The sequence below is a fragment of the Tiliqua scincoides genome, chromosome 2 (genome assembly GCF_035046505.1).
Source record: "Tiliqua scincoides isolate rTilSci1 chromosome 2, rTilSci1.hap2, whole genome shotgun sequence".
NCBI classification, from domain to species: domain Eukaryota; kingdom Metazoa; phylum Chordata; class Lepidosauria; order Squamata; family Scincidae; genus Tiliqua; species Tiliqua scincoides.
The window spans coordinates 47,949,894-47,968,854 of record NC_089822.1 but is presented as its reverse complement, the minus strand read 5'-3'; the positions used below and the strand labels follow the sequence as shown (position 1 = coordinate 47,968,854).

Below are 18,961 nucleotides of genomic sequence, written 5' to 3'. Positions count from 1 at the left end.
TCTTGTGGCAGATGCAGTGACAATGTCATTAGTTGGAGGGATGAGGGTTGTAACAGTCATACCACCCACTACCTTTTAAAACCTCTCATTGGGCAGCAGATACAAGAAGTGTGCCTTATTTGCCTCTATAGAGCTGAGAAGAGAAAACTAAGTCTCACTTTCTAAGACAAATAACCATTTATTAACAAGCCTAGCCAACATTTTTGGCTATATGCCACAGTAGCTCTGTTGCAATGGGTCTTCTTTCATAACTAGACACCAGGAAAACACCAAGACTAAACGGCCCTGTCATTTGGAAACAGTGGATGTTATCACACTAAATGTCGCCATATGGCCTCAATTAGCAGTGTCTTAAGACTAACTGAACAATCTGGGTGGATACAATTGGCTACCTATCAAATAGCTACCTATCACCTTGTTGTTGGCAACCTTCAGTCTCGAAAGACTATGGTATCATGCTCTGAATGGTGGTTCTAGACCTATCACCACTCTTCAAAATTTCCCTGCAAGGAATGATCCATTCCTAAGCTATACTTCCTATGTTACAGCCAACACTACTAAATGCCACAGAAGAACCTAAAGATCACTAAGATACAATCTGCCCTGTCAATCTCAAGGCAGGAATAATCAATAAGGCCTCAAGTGCTGTCCCAGTGTGATGTCCTATGGAATTGTGAAATGCCTAATGGTCCCGAAAGCTTGCTCATATCCAGATGTGTCCGCAGCTGAAGGCTAGCCATTTGCTCAACAACTTTCCCTATAAACCAAAAAGGAAAAGCAGATGGTTTAGGATAGCAGTTCTCAAACTTTTAGCTGTCTGGTGTCCTCTACACTCCTAAAAGGACTCTCAGAGAGCTCGGTTGGTGCATGTGCAGAGACTCAGGGAGTCCCAAAGTACAATACAGCATGTGTACAGAGTCGTGCAGCACAAGACAGATGGCAGTCACTTATGGTGTGCTCATGGAAGCCCTGAAGGGGTCTCAGGAAGCCCCAGGGCTCTTAGGAGCACACTTTGAGAAACACTGGTTTAGGACATCTGTATACAGGGGTCAAGGGTATCTTGTACCCTTCCCTGCAGAAAACACTAATAAACTGAGCAAAGAAATACAAATTCTGACTTCCTTCAAACTAATAACTTCTGCATTAACCAAATCAAAGCAACTTGTACATGCAAAAGCAGCTGGCTTATCATATTAACAGTGCAATGAAAGTTCTAGGCAACAAAAACCTGGATTTAAAGGAACATTTGTCACACACAACAGAGATACTGGAAGCAGAGGAAAAAGTTTCTGTTCTGCTGCTATAGCTAAAGGTCTTAGAGCCTGATCCTAACGGTATACTGCCAGCACTCCGGGTGTACTGCTGACTCCGGGTGTGCTCCGGGTGTACCAGCGCTGGGTGTCATAAAAGTGCTGTAAGGCACTTTATACTGCCAGCAGGTGACACCCAGCATCGGTGGAGTCCAGCAACAGTTAGCACTGAGCCTCAGAGCTGGGAAAACGCCTGGGAAGAGTACTGGGTGGGGAGGGGGCTTTTTTGGGGTGGGGAGAAGGTGGTGGGGAGTGGGAGAAACTGGGCAGAGTGAGGGAGGGCAGATTGGGCCTGGGAGGGGGCAGGGACACAGAATCCAATGCCCCCTCCTGTGCTGTCTGATACAGGCCTCCTCAGTTCTGCACCTGCTAAACAGTGTGTGCAGCTCCAGGGAGAACCATTGGCGCCAGTGGAGTTCAACCTGGGATAAGGCAACTGATGTTCCCTTACTCTGAGGAGATTCCAGCGGCTGCTCTGGTCCCGCATGATACAGCTATTTTGGAACTGCTGTGCCTCACGGTGCTTCCAGAGCACAGGCTTGGACTGTTAAGACTGCAATGTACCTGTGAAGGTCCCATTGAAGTCGATCAGACTTACTTCTGAGTAGACATGCATAGAATTGTGTTGTTTGTCTTCCAAAAGGCTAACACTGCCATGACGGTGCCCTCTGAATATTTCCACTCTCTGAAGGATCCATTGCTGAGTTAGAGCAACACATTAAATCCAGTAATAATTGCCCTGCATTTATCAGCCAGTCATTTTGAATTGTAGAGAATGAAAGATCCTGAAACTTGACTTACAAGGTTGGTTAAGGTGGTTTATATATTGAGTTCTCCTGAACAAGAAATCCATGACCATCTTGCCATGGCAATCTGCTATGAAGATCGACATTGTGTACACTAGCAACATCCCCACATTTACCTAGAACTGTATCACAGCCATTTATATTCCACACTGAATAAGTGTATACATTTTCCCGGCAATGGCATCTCTGCAGATCACCACTGCTTCATTCTACATATCCCCCAAAGAGAAATTTAGGAAATCAAATCATTTGCAGTGTTTTATCCTCTCACTTACCCAGCAGGCAAACATTTTTTGTTAGACTGAACTGTAGCATTCCTTTCACTGTATAAAAATATAACCCTTTATTGCTCGGTATTGCTGGAATAATTTGAATATCTGAAAGGTCTGAAGACATTCCTTGATGTGAATGGTATGTGACCAAAAGCTGAAGAAGAAGCAGCCTTCACCAGGTTTCTAAACACTGGAGAGATGTCTATGATTAGTAGAATAGTTTAGATTACTAACACTGGCCTCATTTCATTGGCACTTTGGTAAAGTTTCTTTCTAAACCTTAAAAGTTAAATATTGTCCTTATAAAAGCACGCTGTGCGCCAAGAACTTCTCTCTTTAAAATGAATGTTAAAACATGGAGAACCAATACTTTTCATTTGTAGACAGAAAAGATTGCGAGGAACTGGGGTGGGACCGGTGGAGCCCTGCCCCAATGGATCCTATCCTCTGTGTCGGGCTGCAAGGCTCAACATGGAGCTCTTCCATTTTGAGCTGGCAAAACAGCCAGCGCAGCATGGAGGAGACCCATTGTGGTCCCTGCATCCTTACTCGGGGATGCAATGGTAACCATTTTGGTGGTGCTACACCCAGCGGAGCCACCGGAGATAGGATTAGGCTGCTACTGAGCTGAAATGTTTATTTGCATTCATTTAAAATACACTAAATAAACTCATGTCATTGGCTTCACTCAGGTTTCAAGAATAAGAAGACAGATCAGATGGACTCAGGAGATTTCTAACAAGACTCTGCTAATCTTAACATATGCAGATTTTTGCTTTGAATACACTTGGAAGAGTAGAGGACAAAAAAGCGTAGAGGACAAAACTTTAACAGAAAAGTTTCCACATACAAAAGCCTTCTCATTGGACTGCTTCAGACTTCATAATGAAACAATAGCTTGGCCATCAGAAATGTTTTATGGGCTTGCATCCCCCCTCCTCCCCTCACATCAATTCTCTTCTCCACTTCCTGGCTTGCAGTAATGATAGTTTGCCATGACATCCAAATCAGGCAAACCAACCAAGGAAAACGGAAAGAGCAATAAGAGATAAAAGCAGGTGAGCTGGCAACATGTTTTCAATGGCCTCCTTTGGTCAGTGTCTGAACCAGGCCATTCTGTTCATCGATCAGCAAATGCATAGCTGTTCGTCATCCAGGATGGATTCATAGGTTTCCCCCCTTCAAGGAAGTGCTTTGAGTTCAGCTGAAGCTGGGCATGATCCCAGCACTGAAAGTGCAATGTATGGTTGATGGTGCCAACTACTCAACAATTGCAGTCTGACTTCTTAACAATTGGAGGCTGACAGATAGTAACTCAAAAGTTATGGTGAACAAAATATGCAGTCAATCAAGAAATTAAATCACTAAGACAAGACAATGTGAATATTTAAACATCCCAATGAATCTTAAGCAAGGTAACATTTAACTGTTGATATTCTGCTGCCTGAGGCAAAGGATAAGATGGTACCACCACTTTTCCAGGTATATACTACCTAGGGTGAACATTTTCATAGCAGGATGGACTGCTCTATCAAGATTCACTCCTAAATTATTTTGTGGCGGTAAGAGCTCACCACTGCACCTGCACAGCTCAAAGTCCTCCAAAGCCAACCTCTGCACAGCTCAGCATTCCAGGGAGTCCAGCAATGATGATATTATCACAGTGCATCTGGAAATGGCAAGGGACTTCAGTACGCAAAGGAGTCTGGGCAGTGGTGTGGACCCCTAAGCAGGAATATAGGAACCAAACTTGTGCAAAAGTTCCTGCCCTATTTTGCTGAACTACCCCCTATGGTTAGGCAAGGCTTAGCTGCTGGCTGTTTAGCAGGTAATTTAAATAAATCCACAGAAGTTACTAGTCTATAAAAAACATAACTTGCCTGCTTATGAACAGGACAGAATTGCAAATGGGAAGATTGCAGTTTTATGCATCCAGATGGCCAGGCTTTGTTATCAACAAATACCTAATATATGAGAGACACATGGGAATCATTCAAAAACATTCAGAATTTTACCCAATATAATCTACAGGCTGCTTAAGCGTTCCACAACACTACATGCAGCTTTCCTAGGAATCACACTCACACACTGTCAAGAGGTCTAATGGCTTTTAAAATTAGGAAATATTATTCTTCATACCTTTATTAAACGAATTAAGTCAAAAACAACCAAAAGCCACTGCAAACATTGTTTTGCTCAGCCAGGAAGTGAAAAGAACCCAAGAGCTCCTATGAAAAACTTTGGTTGCTCCACTTCATATCATGTGCCATGAATTTTTAAAACTTCATCATGGTAAACAAACAAGCAAAGTAAATCACACATTTAGGGAAGAGACTGAGATCCCTAAATGGATTTCCAAAGGCCATTTCAGGCTGAAAAGATGCTTGATGGTACCACTTTAAGGGCACAATCCTATCCTGCATTGGAACAGGCAAGCCAAGAGGCTTGCGCTGTATCGGGGCCATAAGCAGCTCAGCCAGAGGTAAGGTGAAACATTTCCCCTTACCTCCGGGTAAGGACTGCTGGCCCCTATGGGTCTCCTCAGACTTGCGCTACCTCAAGAGCGGAGCAGCTAGGAGCAGCTCCGTTCTCCCTGGGAATGGGGGTTGGGATCTGGCCATCCCTCCCGCCCTTCACCTACCTCAGAGGCTTGTGTCGACCTAGCTGGGCGGACGCAAGCCTCGTAGGGGAAGCCGGCGCAGAGGCTTGCATCAGCCTCCACAGTGCTGAGGAGGCACAAACGTGCCTTATGGGATGTTTGCAACCCTCTTGGGCCGGTGCAAGGGACTTGCTCTGGCCCAAGTCAAGGGCTGGATTGTGCCCTAAATCATTTTCAGTGGGGTTGTTGTTTTTGCTGCTAGAGGCTTACTGATAAGTCCTATACATACCTACTTAAGAGTAGGGTCTACTGAACATAGTGGGTCTTACTTTCAAACGAATATGCATAAGATTGCTCTGCAAGTCTTGTGGCACTTTCTATGTACATTTACTTCAGCATAGCATCCCTCCCAGTGGCTGAGTCTTCATTTCCCTTGTGCCTTGTTTTCAGACTATAAATATAGTAAGCAACTCTAGGATAGAGAATCAACCTATTTCTTTGCTATGTAAACTGCTTAAAGCCATTTCTGCCCAAGGTTGCATATATGCAACTGGGATCACATGTGTTTACCTATGAGCTGGGCAAAAATGGGAACAAAATAGTATATAGTCACATCCATTAAGGTCAGTGAAAAAAAAAAAATCCAGAAGTGTCCAGGAGTCAGAAGTAAGAAGTAAGGTGGCCAAGTTTGTGGATAACACTAAACTTTTTTCTGGGTGGTTAAGACCAGGTGGGATTGTGAAGAGCTCTAGAAGGATCTCTCCAGATTGGGAGAATGGGCAGCAAAATGGAAAATGCACTTCAATGTAAGTAAGTGTAAAACAATGCACATTGGAGCAAAAAACAATTTCATGTATACCCTAATGGGTTCTGAGCCCTCTGTGATTGATCAGGAGAGAAAACTTGGGGTGCTGGCGGACATCTCAAAGAAAGTATCAACCCAGCCTGTGGGTATGGTGAAGAAGGTCAATTCTGAGTGAGATCTTTTAAAAAGGGACTGAGAATAACTGCCCAATCCTGAACAGTGTGCACTGGCTTACTGCCAGTGCGCACTGTCACAAATGTGCTGTAAGGTACGTCTGCGGACCCAAGCGCTAGTGAGCGGCTGCTGGAGCTCCACTGCTCGGTGGTTGTGCAGACCGTCGAGCAGTGGAGAAGCAAGCAGGGGCTTGGGGGAGGTGGAGAGGAGATGTTCCGGGGAGGAAGGAGGCGGGTGGAGGGTGGGGAGAGGCATTCTAGGGAGATGGGAGGGCAGGGAGAAGGTGTGCCAGGGGAGGGAGTGGGGAGGAAGGGAAGTGGGACCAGTGGAGCTTTGTTCCACCAGATCCAGAGCCTCCGTGTTGGGCTTGCTTCCCTGAATGGAGGCACTTGATTCACCGCTGACCTTTTCGTTGGTGGTGAATCAAGTAGCTCCACTGCGGGGTTACTCAGTTAACCCAGGGGAAGGGGAGAAAAGTTTCCTTCTCCTGAGGAGCTGCCAGCGGCTGCCCGAGGTGCGCAGGATACAGCGGCAGCCATTTTCGGCACTGCTGCAGCCCCGGGCAGCTCGGGATTGGGCTGTAAAACTGCCAGTGTTATTAGGCTATTCTACAAATCAACGGTAAGGCCACATCTGGAGTACTGAGTACAGTTCTGGTCACCACATCTCAGGATATAGTGGAACTGAAAAAAGTGCAGAAGAGTGTAACCAAAGCGATTAGTTGGCTGGGGCACCTCCCTTATGAGGAAAGGCTATTGCATTTAAGAGAGGACATGGCTAAGACATACAAAATTGTGCAGGGCATTGATAAGAGTGGACTGAGGGATGTTCTTTTCCCTCTCACTCAACACCAGAAGCAGGGGACAGCCACTAAAATTGCTAGTTGAATTAGAACACACTAAAGAAAATATTTCTTTACTCAGCCTGCCTGCAATTAATCTGTGGAACTCCTTGCCACAAGATGTGGAAACGACACTTTGCCTAGATTTCTTCCAAAGAGGACTGGAGAGATTTCTGGAGGAAAATTCCATCACGGATTGCAAGCCTTGGTGGGTCTGTACAACCTCCTGGTTTCAGAAGGGGGCTGCCTCAGCATGCCAGGTGCAAGGGGGGCACCAGGGTGCGGTTCTCGTGTTGTCTTGTGTGCCCCCTGAGGTACCTGGGAAGGCAGCTGGGGGCCATTGGGAGACACAGGAGGCTGGACTGGACGGGCCTGTGGAACTCCCTGCCACAGGATGTGGTGATGGCGCCTGCCCCCAGACGCCTTTCAATGAGGACAACATTTCTTTGCCCAGCATGCAGTTGGCCTGTGGGACTCCCTGCCAAAGGATGTGGTGAGCGGCTCTGGCCCGGTTGCCTCTGAAGGGGGGCTGGACAGGTTTCCAAGTCCACCACACACAGAGCCAGCGCAGCGATCTCGCGAGACCTGCCTGCGCCCGAGGCGACGGGGCTGCGGGCGCGCTCCTGTTGTGCGGCTGCGTCAGCCACTCGGCTGTTCTCCTTCGCTCCAGGGGCGGAGTCGCGGCGCGCGTCATCAGCGCGACGGGGCCCGACGACCGTCCGCCCCGCCCTCGCTGCGGGACAGTGGACAGGCCCTGCGTCCAGCTCGTCTGGCGGAGGCCTGGCACGGCACGGCACGGCGAGGACGGGCGCCGGGGGTAAGGCGGGCGGCGGCGCGGTCGGGGGCGGGCAGGGTCTCCCCCTCCCCTCCTCCCCCTCCCCCCCTCCCACCACGCCGGGCCTGGGCCGCGCTCCTCTGACAGCTCCTCTGGTGCCGCATCCTGCGTGGCTGCGCCTCCTCTGCAGTGCTTGAGCTGAGCCTCCCTCCAGCGCTGCTGCCAGGCTGGGCCCTCGGGGATCCCGCTTGGGCCCAGGCCTGTGCTTGTCTACTCAGAAGCAAGCCCCGTTGCAGTCAGTGGGCCTTACTCCCAGGTAAATGTGACTAGGATTGTGGCCACTGAGAGCCCATGCCTACTTAGAAGTAAGCCCCATTGCAGTCAGTGGCTCTTACTCCCAGGTAAATGTGACTAGGACTGTAGCCTCTGATGCCTACTCAGAAGTAAGCCCCATTACAGCCAATGGGCCAGGAAAGTGTGACTAGGATTGTAGCCTCTGTGAGCCCATGCCTACTCAGAAGTAAGCCCCATTGCAGTCAGTGGCTCTTACTACAAAGCAGGATTGCAACCTGTGACACTGCATGGGAGACATTTAAACTAACATCAGGCTTACTATTCTAATAGAGGCTCCTGCAGTTGTCCCCCCCCCCCACCCTGTAATGTTGCAGTCTCTCCTACAGTCAAGGAGGAGCAAAGAAGGGATTCATGCAGGCTGCTTTCCATCCACCAGCTCTCTGGCTGTGGAGGCCTCCCTTGAATCACTTTCCTGTGTTTCCATCCTCTGTTGCATTGGAAACTGAGTTTAGTGGGGCCCTCTTCTTCGTTCTACCAGTTCCAGTTCCTAATTCCAGGCCACAATGCACCAGCCATCCTCTTGCCACAATATCACAACTGTGACCTAGTCTTGGTTGTAATTGTGATCAAGGAGAGGAATGTGGTTTTTTAGAGTGATGGGGAAGTGCTTGTTGCCTGCTGTGCTGTTTGAGTGCCAAGAAAGAGCAGCAACAGCACAGGACTGTCTGCATTCCTGAAGACAGTGACTGAGGAAGATGGGCAGATAACGTCTGGCAGGATGCTGGATGGGTTGAGTTGAAAAGCTGCATTCAACTCTATTATTAAGTGGTTCCTAATGTTAATGCTATGTTGTTGTATTTGTATTGCAGCACTGTAGAAAATGCCATTTTTCCCCCTCTCCCTGCCCCAGTGGTAGATGAAGTAAAACTGATAACAATTGCCTTTATATAGGAATTTTGGTAGTGATTTGTTCTGAAATAGAAAGCTGTTGGGTTGTGTTGCATTTCTTGCAGTGTGATCTTATGCATATCTGCTTGGAAGAAAACCCCACTGAACTGAGTGGAACTTACTCTCAGCTGTACATGCATAGGACTGTAGCCTTCATCTGTTTTTGGCAAAAGTTTGCATTCAAGAACTGTAAAGTGATCAGTAGGTTGGAGGGATATCATTATATGCAAAGTCCAAGTGGATGACTGTCATTTGATTTGTGTTGTGTTTTTTTTGTTGGTCTAGTTGGTTTACATTCATTTTTTTGTGACTCTTCTGTTTTGGAACCCAAAGTGGTGAAAGTTTGCTATGGTACTTTGCAGTTGTCCAGTAATATGAGCAAAAAATTATGTGAGTTACCTGGGATGCTTTGACAGAAAAGGTTTTAGAGTCTGAAGCACTGATTCTGGTGGGCTGCCATGACAGCCAAAGATGAATTGTACTAATCCTTAAAAGTGTGATTGTTGCACAAAAGATAGTTCAGGGTTGCACAATTCAAATGGCTCAAAGGGCCACTGTTACAAACTCAAGAGTGTTATACCATCACATTAACCATAGAAAAACATGATTTTCCCCTTAGCTTCAAGTGAAGAGGCTGTGCTAGTGGTAATACACTCTTATATTCAACAACTTCCTTTTGAAAAAGAAGTCCCTTTCAATAACATTTATTACACAATGAACAGACATTTTAAATTCCTTCTGAGTGCAATACAAATAGGTGCAAAGAAGATCCAGAACCAAGAGTTGTGCAAAAGATTTCAGTGCCGTGTGGCTGCAGTCTGAATGTTGTGCTACAAGGAGAACCCTCCAAACCCTCTCCCATCCCACGCACATACGCGTGTGGCGTATAGTAAATATGGGGAAGTGGAAGTAAGTTATAACCGTGATCTCTCCCTGATTTGCTGGGTTTCTGTATGCAGAATGGCTTTGTATAGGAATGTTTTAAAAATGTTACTTCCCAACTGCAGTCAGACCAAAATTCTACAATTTCATTTTGCCTACCTCACTCTGCATGGTGTGTAGATTGGCTCCTATCTAAATTTACTGTAGAGGTAGGACTCGCTAAACCTTGGCAGTGTTTATCCCAGATTGAGTGAAGAAGGTGCAGCAAATTTATTTATTTTTCACATTTTTGTACCTCCCTTCCTCCAAAGAGCTCAGGGCGGTGCACACAGCTGCTGCTCTCCTTTTGTCCTCACAACAACTCTTCAGCAAAGCAAGGCTGCAGCCTTATGAATGTTTGCAGGAGATGGAAGTACTGTGACTCAATATCCAGCTAGGACCAGTAAGATCTAAATAGATATATCAATAACCCTGTCTTTTTTTTTATGATATGATGTACCACTTCCTGACTCATATCTGCATACACTTCAGAGCCTGTTTCTATGCATGTTTATTCAGAAATGTGGAACTTGTCTCAACATCTCTATTTTCTTGATGGCTATGTCTTTGCTGCCTAAATGTTCCTGCAGTTATGGACCTGGTGGTTGAAGTTCTCATTGGATTGTTTGCTGAATAAAGAGCTAACAATAGATTCCCACACATCAGTCTTTCAGTCCAATCCTGCACGTGTGTACTCCAAAAAAAAAATCGGTCTTAAAATGAATCTAAAGGAGGAATGTATTTTTAGAAAGCAGGATTGAAAGAGAAGCTGAAATGCATACACACGGCAAACTCAAATGGTGTAGTATGTATACGTAAGGGAAGGGATAACCCTCCTTTTCGAAATTTCTGCCTTCCTGGAACCCCTGCCTCCTTCCATAGCTTTTGTTTCTTGATATATGATGGTGCATCCGTCATATTTGCACACACCTCTTTATGGGAAAGAAAGCACCTTTAACTCTTGAAATGAATATTCTCATCCTTGTTCCTGTTGCTTCACTCCTGCTTTGATCTGTACTCTTCTGCTATTTTTCCAAGTTGAAACTACTGCATATGGCCACCTTCACTTCTAATGCCTGGCTGAGCCCACCAAAAAGCAACCCTGGGATTTGGTGTGGGTGCTTCTTCCTCTCTACCCCAGCAATGAGCGTTTTTACTCCCATCCTCCTTGGGCCTGTCAGCACACCCCCCCCCGCCTCAGCAGTGTGACTCAGAGCTGCCAAAACCGACAGGGTACGCCTCCAGGCCAGCCGTGCATTCTTAAGGCTGAAAATACTTCTTGCACGCCTCCTATCCCAGAGGAGGGCAGATCTAGAGGAGGATCAGTAGTGGGAGCCCAGATCATGCAAAACGTGTTGGCAGGCTGCAGGTGGGCCACAGGCTGTATGTTGTGCGTTCCTGTGCTAGCTAGTCCCTCCTCACTGTGGTGCTGCTGTCTCTCCGCTCCTGATTAATTGCTACAGTGTAAAATGAACTGTGGGGTAGGCTTGTGTTTGGGCAAGCCCTAGTGAGATGCAGTTGGCAACAAGACCATTATTCCTCATAAATATGAGACAGTCCTACAGAATAGTTCGTTTTTATTTGCTTTTTCTAAGATGTATGGTTATTGGTAAATGGAAGGCAATATTTGTTAAGGGAGTTGGAATTAGTTTCTAGGTTTTTTTGTCGGCATTTCCTAAAATAGAAAACATAGCATAACGTTGTTCTTTGTTTATTTTAAAACACTTATATCTTGCCTTTCCAGTTCTAATGTAAAGCTCAGGATGGCTTACCATTTTAAAATATCATAATACAGGGGTGTCAAATATAAGATCCATGGGCTGGGTATGGCCTGCTTGATAACTGGGCTCTTCCAGAGCCGCCTGTTCAGCAGTGCCACTTCTGCTGAGTTGCTAGGAGGGAGAGATGGAAGGAGGCTTCATAGTAGTAAGTGAACAGTATAGGGGGGAAAGGCAGACCAAGTGGGGTGAGAAAGGGGGAAGCTGCCAAGGTGCTGGGAGAGCCCATTTATCAGGTGGGCCACCCTTTCAGCAGTGCTGCTTCTGCCAAAGCATCATTTTGCAGAGCACCTCTCAGCTGTTGCCCCATATCTTGAAAAATATGATCAAGATTTGCATATTTGCTCTTCTGACATTTGCAGCAAATGTATTCCTAAGTGATAAAAAATTGCTTATTGCTGGTAAACACCTACTTAATGACATCAGTTCCTACTTAGTTACATCACTTCTGGCCCTAAGCAGGCACTACAAATACTGCTCCGCCTGCTGTATGAAATGTGTTTGACACCTCTGTCCTAATATAACAATAAATCACTTGAGACAAGCAAAACTAAGCAGAATAGAAATGATCAGAAGCCTACAACAAGAGACAGCTCATCAACCAGAGACTATGTGGAATAAAAAGCTGTATACACCTGTATGGTTAGCATTATGAAAAACTATGTTAATATTTTCATTAATATTTGCACAAAAATCATCCTATTTATCTTTTCATGTTTAGAAAACTTCATTTTTATTGCTTTTCTAATATGTTTAGAATTCCTTTCTTTTTCCCCTCTCTTTCTCTCCCTCTCTTGCAGCAATGGGTCAGGAAGCTGGGAAACCCACATGGCCCAAACCAGCAGGAGGTTATCAGACTATTACAGGCAGAAGATATGGACGGAGGCATGCCTATGTCAGTTTTAGACCATCTTTGACGAATCAGGAGAGAAATTCAAACCAACACGGTGGAGAATGTGAAGGATTAGAACTAGATGATGTTCAGAAAGAAAACTCATTGTGTGCGTGTTACATAATTTCAGATTGAAATTCTTTAGTCTTTTGGGAAAGCATTAAAAATATCAAGTTGGTGCAACCCAGTTGCATTTTGGCGTAGGCAATTAATGTAATTGTTTGAATTTTTTTCACATTATATATACCTGTGAACTTCATTAAAATAAGATCAGGTTGCGATCCAAAGTCTAGCCCTGCAACTTACATTTTCATGGTTCATTTCTAAGTGGGAGAACTGTATAAATAGTGGTTTGCATGACAGTGAAACATGGAATTAGGTCACTAGTGGAGTTCTTTTGTTATGCATGCAAAGCAGTAGAATGTATAGAAGTGAACATGTTTCAGATGTTCATAATCTGTGGCTTGAAACAGTAATCTACCATACTTTGAACAGTTAACAATCTGTGTCTTCCTTCGTTCTTTCCAACTTTGTTTCAGTTGATATAGCCAGTAGTGTCTGTTCAATCATCTTTAATTCTCATTACTGCTGTGGCATTGGTTCTTCCTTTTTCACTGTTCATCTAGTGTAGGGGTGTCAAACTCGTTTCATACAGACAGCCGAAGTTAGCATTCATGGTGCCTGCTGAGAGCCAGAAGTGACATCATTAAGCAGGAAGTGAATAATTAAACAGATAATGGCCAAAAATAAGCAGTTTATTCTCACATAGAAACTCTTTAGCAGCAAGTGACAGGAGAGAAAAGGTTCAAATCTTGTTCATAATTTCAAGCTATGAGAGAGCCCAGTTATCCAGCTGGGAGAGCCCAATTATAACAGGGGCCAGAGAAACTACTTCTGGGGCTGCATCTGGCCTGTGGACCTTATGTTTGACACCTCTGGTCTAGTGTGTGTTAATATTCCTACACATTATAATTTAAAAAATTATTTGCATTTTTTACTTTTGAAATAAATACAAGACAACATTAAAAAAAACAAATTAAAAAATAAAACCCACTAACTTTTCATAGTTTATATTATTGACCGTACTTTTTGGAATGCAGTATATTCTTAAAATATTTTTCATATTTATATTCTGCCTCTTAATTAAAATTCATGTCAGCTTGAAACACATAAAATATGAATCTGTCTATAATCTGGAAAAGATAGCAGCAATTGAAAACAGCTGACAACCACCACAGACACTCGCCTATAAGCCGATCCCACAGATAAGTCGAGGGCAGGTTTTGAGCAAACAATCATGGAATTTTCTATGACCCTCTGATAAGTCGGGGGTTAAACTTAGGGGGGGTGTCTGACTATAGTTTTGTCTGATTTTACTTGAGGCCGGATTCTGAAAAATAACCCACCACTAATTGTTACCTAAGAACTGTAGTCTGTAATTTATTAAAAACATAGTAAAAGATCATGATACATTTTTATTCTTTTTAAATTCTGGTCTTCATCACCTTTTTGTAAGCACTATCAAAGTACATGCACTGTAAACAACATACCAGTAAAACAGTGGTTCCCAACCTGATATTCTTGTACTCCCAGGGACACTCAACAGGACCTTTAGGGGTACTTGAAAAAGAATGAAATAATGGCAGTAAAAGGCAGGCCGTGCTCCAGAATGCCTTGCAAGGCAGGAATGCCTTGCAAGGACCAGCAAGGCTGGAAGGGTAGTTGGCTGTGAAAGCCCCACCAATAGCTAGTTTATGGTCATCAATTCATCTATGAACCAGTGATTAAAAACCAGCACAGTAAAAAAACCTGAAACATAATATGGAAAGTGATCAATCACCCAGAATTTCTCAGCACACTTCTGGTGCAAAGCAGTGCAAAGGAAGAGTCTTCTGTTCTTCAAACAGATAAAAAGAGAAAACACTGTGATAAATACATGAAGTCTGGGCTTTCATGGAAAGGAGATGAGGGCTTGTATTATTAATTACAAACATTTTGCTAATATGAAGGGTACAATTTATGGAAATGGGCTGCCAAGGGATATGCAAGTGAAAAAGGTTGGGAACCACTGCAGGAGATCCATGAATCAAATCAATTTTTAAGATGTCTGGTGTGTTAAGCCAGAAGCTCCATGTACAACATACAACCCGTAACACATAACTGGGAGTGTGCAATTCAATTCACAGCAGAGAGATGCAGCTGCATATATTTGCAACCCTTTTTACTCCGAAGTAGACTCACTGCTTTCCATGGGTGTTATTCTTAAGTAATGGTGCATTGAATTGTAGCCTGCTTCAGATGGAAAGGAGGATTCCTATCCTGGTGTTTCAAAAAACAGACCTGCTTTGCAAGCATTTGCAAAGCAGAACCAGGCTGCAGCAGAAGGAAGGAGAATAAAAGGTTAACAAATTGCTTCTAAGGAGGTGTGCCTGCCTGCTGCTTGAAAAACTTAGCGCCTGTCTTCGGCTTCAGAGTTGAAAGGCTTTGCCTTCTGATTGACCCGGAGATAAGGCAAAGTGATAATTTGAGCTTGATTACTTGGCAAAAATTTCACGTACTATAGGCGAGTATCTACGGTAGTTATATCAGGAGTGGCTAGCCATATTAAAAACAGCAAGTAAAATGGGCAGTGTTTTCAGGTTCTTTCTAAAAGGCATCGGAGGGAACCTAGAAGACACAGGTGAAGGATACTTCAGAGGCAAGTGGAATCACTCAGTGAAACATCTGTTCTTTGGGGGGATTTATCATACAGGAAAGCATTGCTTGAGAAACCCCTGGAATAATTAAAAGTGTGTGTGTTTAATCTTAATAGATGTTGATGATGAGTTTTTCTGTTCTGAAGATATTTGAGTAAACATCTTTATCTGGCTGCACTAGGTGGTTGGATTAGGTTTCGGGTGCAGGGATATTCTTACCAAGGTGGAAATTTAATACTGTATGCTAATTCAGAAGTATGCTTTGATCTAACTTTTTCTGCATGGCCACCCCCATACTTCATACCCTGCATGAAATATTTGTATTCCTGGTGGGGAAAAGTGTTACTGACTTTTCCCATTAGAAACATAATACTGCTAAAAATATATTTAGGCAATATAGAAATATAAACTGCAGGTCTGGCACTGTCCATTCATCAAATGATGTTGGTAATGTGTGACTTTACATATGGTCTAATTATTCATTTTTAAGAATGTAAAGAATAATGGCAACATCTGGGTTGAACATCAACAAGTATCAGTTTTATTATGAGTAAACTGGTTCGATTATTCCGGCTTATGCTTTCTTTACACTTTTTATAAAGGTTCCAGTCCAATCGTCCAAGCATGTTCTGTGTTGGCAGATGTGCCACTGCTAACCAACAGTGAATCAGAAGACCCTGTTAGTCAAGCTGGACCGGGCCAAGTGATGGACGCAGATACCTCTCCATTTTCTGCATCATGTTACGATTTGGCAGATAGCCAAACTCTGAGTAACAATTTAAACCCAGATGCTATTTCTGATGATTGTGCAGAGTATACTGGAGAGCATAACAACCTGAATGGTCAGAATAGAATTGCCTTTGTAAACATTGACTCTTACGAGCCAGATAGCAGTGATGGAGAGGATGAGGGTGACCAGACTGACCCTTCCATAGCTAAAGAAGAACCTGGAGTATTTCAAGAGGCATTGGATAGTATGCTTTCTGAGCTGGAGAAAGGAATGGACTCTTTCAGTGATCTGCAGTCACATCTGTCCTATTTCGATCATAATGCCGTAAGCAGAAGTTTTGAAGACTTAAGACCAGTGCCTTTCAAGAGACATTCTAGCATGGACTTGGATACTGATCACCCAAATAAGACACTTCTGAAAATATCCAATGAAGAAGACTCTCTAGTAAAAAATAACCTTAGTACTGCATGTGATTTGGAACAGCAAAAAAATGCAGTTGACCCTGCAGTTAGGACAGCAGTACGGATTTGTAATGAGTTGAGTACTAATAATGTGAAGATGGACCAGGAGAGTTCATCTGAACTGGTAGTAAGGCCCAAAGTCAGAAAACAAAATCCTGTGAACCAGTTAGATAGAAAACAATCTGTTACAAAAGAAGAAGAGGAAAAGATTAGTTCTAGAAGGTGGAGTGAGAATGTGGATATCCAGCAACACAGTGCAGAATGTGTCTTGAAACAGGGGAAAGAAAAATTCAGTTCTAGTATGTTCTTTGATCCAAGAGACTATGAAGGAGGTCAGAAAACAAAGAGTGAACTTCGGAAACAAAATATAACTCTTCAAGACAGTAAAAGTAAAGGCGATGATAATGCTTTCTGGGATGAATTTGAAGACTGTGGCAAAAATTTGTCTGGCTCCAACAAAGATGAAGACAGGTAAGAATATATGCAAACCTAACGTTAGCAATTAATATGAACATTTAAAACTGTTAATTTTAAGTTAACACATTGTTGGAAAGCTTAACTTTTCTTTGCCATCTCCTTTCAGACTTTTGTATGATATACCATGTTGATTGCAACTGGGTTTTCTGCAATGGGTTTATGACTCGGGCAGGATCTTGTTTAATCTGTTCCATCTTCCCTCAGCAGCACGAACTAGAGATGAGTGAGCTTCCCAAGATCATCTCTAGTAGACTTGTTAAGGAACAACCTTATTTCCTCAAGTCAGAAATCTCTTGATGTCTCGTCCAAGGCCCTAATGGCTGTCTTCTGACAAAGCAAGAAATGATATTGCTTAGGAATGATATTTCATTGAAAGGGTCCCTCCACGAAACAGGAGGATCCCAATGTGGAGAGTTCATTCATCTCCCCCAGTTTTCTAGGTAAACCCTTTAAGAAATCTCTGTTCTACCCTATTTTAATGTAATGAAGCTCAGTCACTTCAGTTTGTTACATGAGGACTGTTTTCCAGTGTTGCAGGAGCAAAAACTGAGCATGTAGAGTGGGAGCCAGCTTTGCCACAGGGACTTCAGAGGGGGTAGTTTTCCCTTCACGACCTTGGTTGTTGCCCCAGCAGCATCGAAATTTACCCATTTAAAGTAACAGAGCTACATAAGGAGAGAGCGGGCCTGCAATTCTTTACCACTTAGACTGAGGCCCTATATAGTTGTCCTATCTTTGGAGGCAGGCTCTCATGAGCCCCTGAAATTTGTTTCTGAACATGGCTCAGGAGAATTGCAGCAGCATCCCTCACAAAAGTGCTGTGCGCTTTTTAATAATTACAATATGTACTTTGTTTTTCTCACTGAGGTTACGTCTGCACAGACAAAAACTAATAAACTCATATCCTGAAGTTATTTTAAATATTTGTTTTAAATGCTTTGTTTGTTAGAAGTCTGTTTTTGCAGTTTAAAAAAATGACTTCATTGCTGTCTATAACAGTTTGCAATTCTCTACCTTGGTGTTTATAATAGTGTTTGCTGGCTATTATAGAGAATGTGTGCTGAATTATTAGTCGTCCTCTAGACATCATCTGTCAACATAGCATTATAACTAAACCTACAAAAATTACAACTGGCTTGGGGATGTTCTCCCCAGTTGAGCATGGGAGGGGGGATCGTGTGGGGAAGAACAGACGAAGGGAATTATCACTTTCCAGAAGTTTGGGGAGGGAGGCATGCTGAAGTTATTGATGGAGTTGTACAAGTACAAAGTTTTAATAACAGATGTGTAAACATCCTTTTTTTTTTTCCATTTTCTGGTCTTTGGTGTATTGTCTCTATAGCCCCAAAGTGCTTTACAGCAGGGGTGCTCACACTTTTTTGGCTCGAGAGCTACTTTGAAACCCAGCAAGGCCCGGAGAGCTACCAGGTGGGAAGGAAGCGTCTGACAGACACCTCCCTCCTGCAGCCTAGCTCCTGCTCTTCCGGCATGCAGCACCACAAAACTGATGAAACTGACTAGAGTCTAGTCAGTTTTGTCAGTTTTGTTGCTGCATGCTTGAAGAGCAGCTAAAGTGTCAGTTTCAGTGTCAGTTTAGTGTCAGCTAAATATGTCAGTTTTGTCTAGTCACTAGACAAAATGACATATTAACAGTTTGGAGAGACAGGGCTCCACGATCTACTCATTTTGCCTCGCGATCTACCAGTAGATCACGATCCACCTATTGAGCACCCCTGCTTTACAGCTTTGCAAGGCATTATCTCTATATAACAGCAGAGAATCACAAAAGTAAAATATTAGCACCATAGTCAGAAAGGAAACCTAAAGCTAAGTGGCATTATTATCCACAGTTTTTGCCTCTTTAGATACCCAGACTATATTCTTGTATCCTATTCCTGAACTTGTCTGATTAACATAAGAACATAAGAAGAACCCCACTGGATCAGGCCAAAGGCCCATCTAGTCCAGCTTCCTGTATCTCACAGTGGCCCACCAAATACTTCAGGGAACACACAAGACAACAGACAGTCTGCATCCTGGTGCCTTCCCCTGCATCTGGCAATCAGAGGCAGCTTGCCTCTAAAATCAAGAGCTTGCACATACCTACTATGACTTGTAACCCGTAATGAATTTTTCCTCCAGAAATTTGTCCAATCCCTCTTAAAGGCATCTAGGCAAGATG

At 43.8% G+C, this 18,961-nt stretch overlaps 1 protein-coding gene across 1 annotated transcript in view; it reads left to right on the top strand.

Annotated features, from left to right (window-relative positions):
• The first annotated feature begins 7,543 nt into the window (after window positions 1–7,543).
• The window catches only part of PJA2 (praja ring finger ubiquitin ligase 2), a 42,313-nt gene continuing 30,895 nt past the window's right edge, over window positions 7,544–18,961 (top strand). Inside the window, exons 1-3 of the mRNA XM_066614728.1 lie at window positions 7,544–7,624; window positions 12,324–12,524; window positions 15,714–16,773. Of these exons, the coding sequence (XP_066470825.1) occupies window positions 12,326–12,524; window positions 15,714–16,773 (1,259 nt within the window). The 5' untranslated portion in view covers window positions 7,544–7,624; window positions 12,324–12,325. The remainder of the gene's footprint in view (window positions 7,625–12,323; window positions 12,525–15,713; window positions 16,774–18,961) is intronic.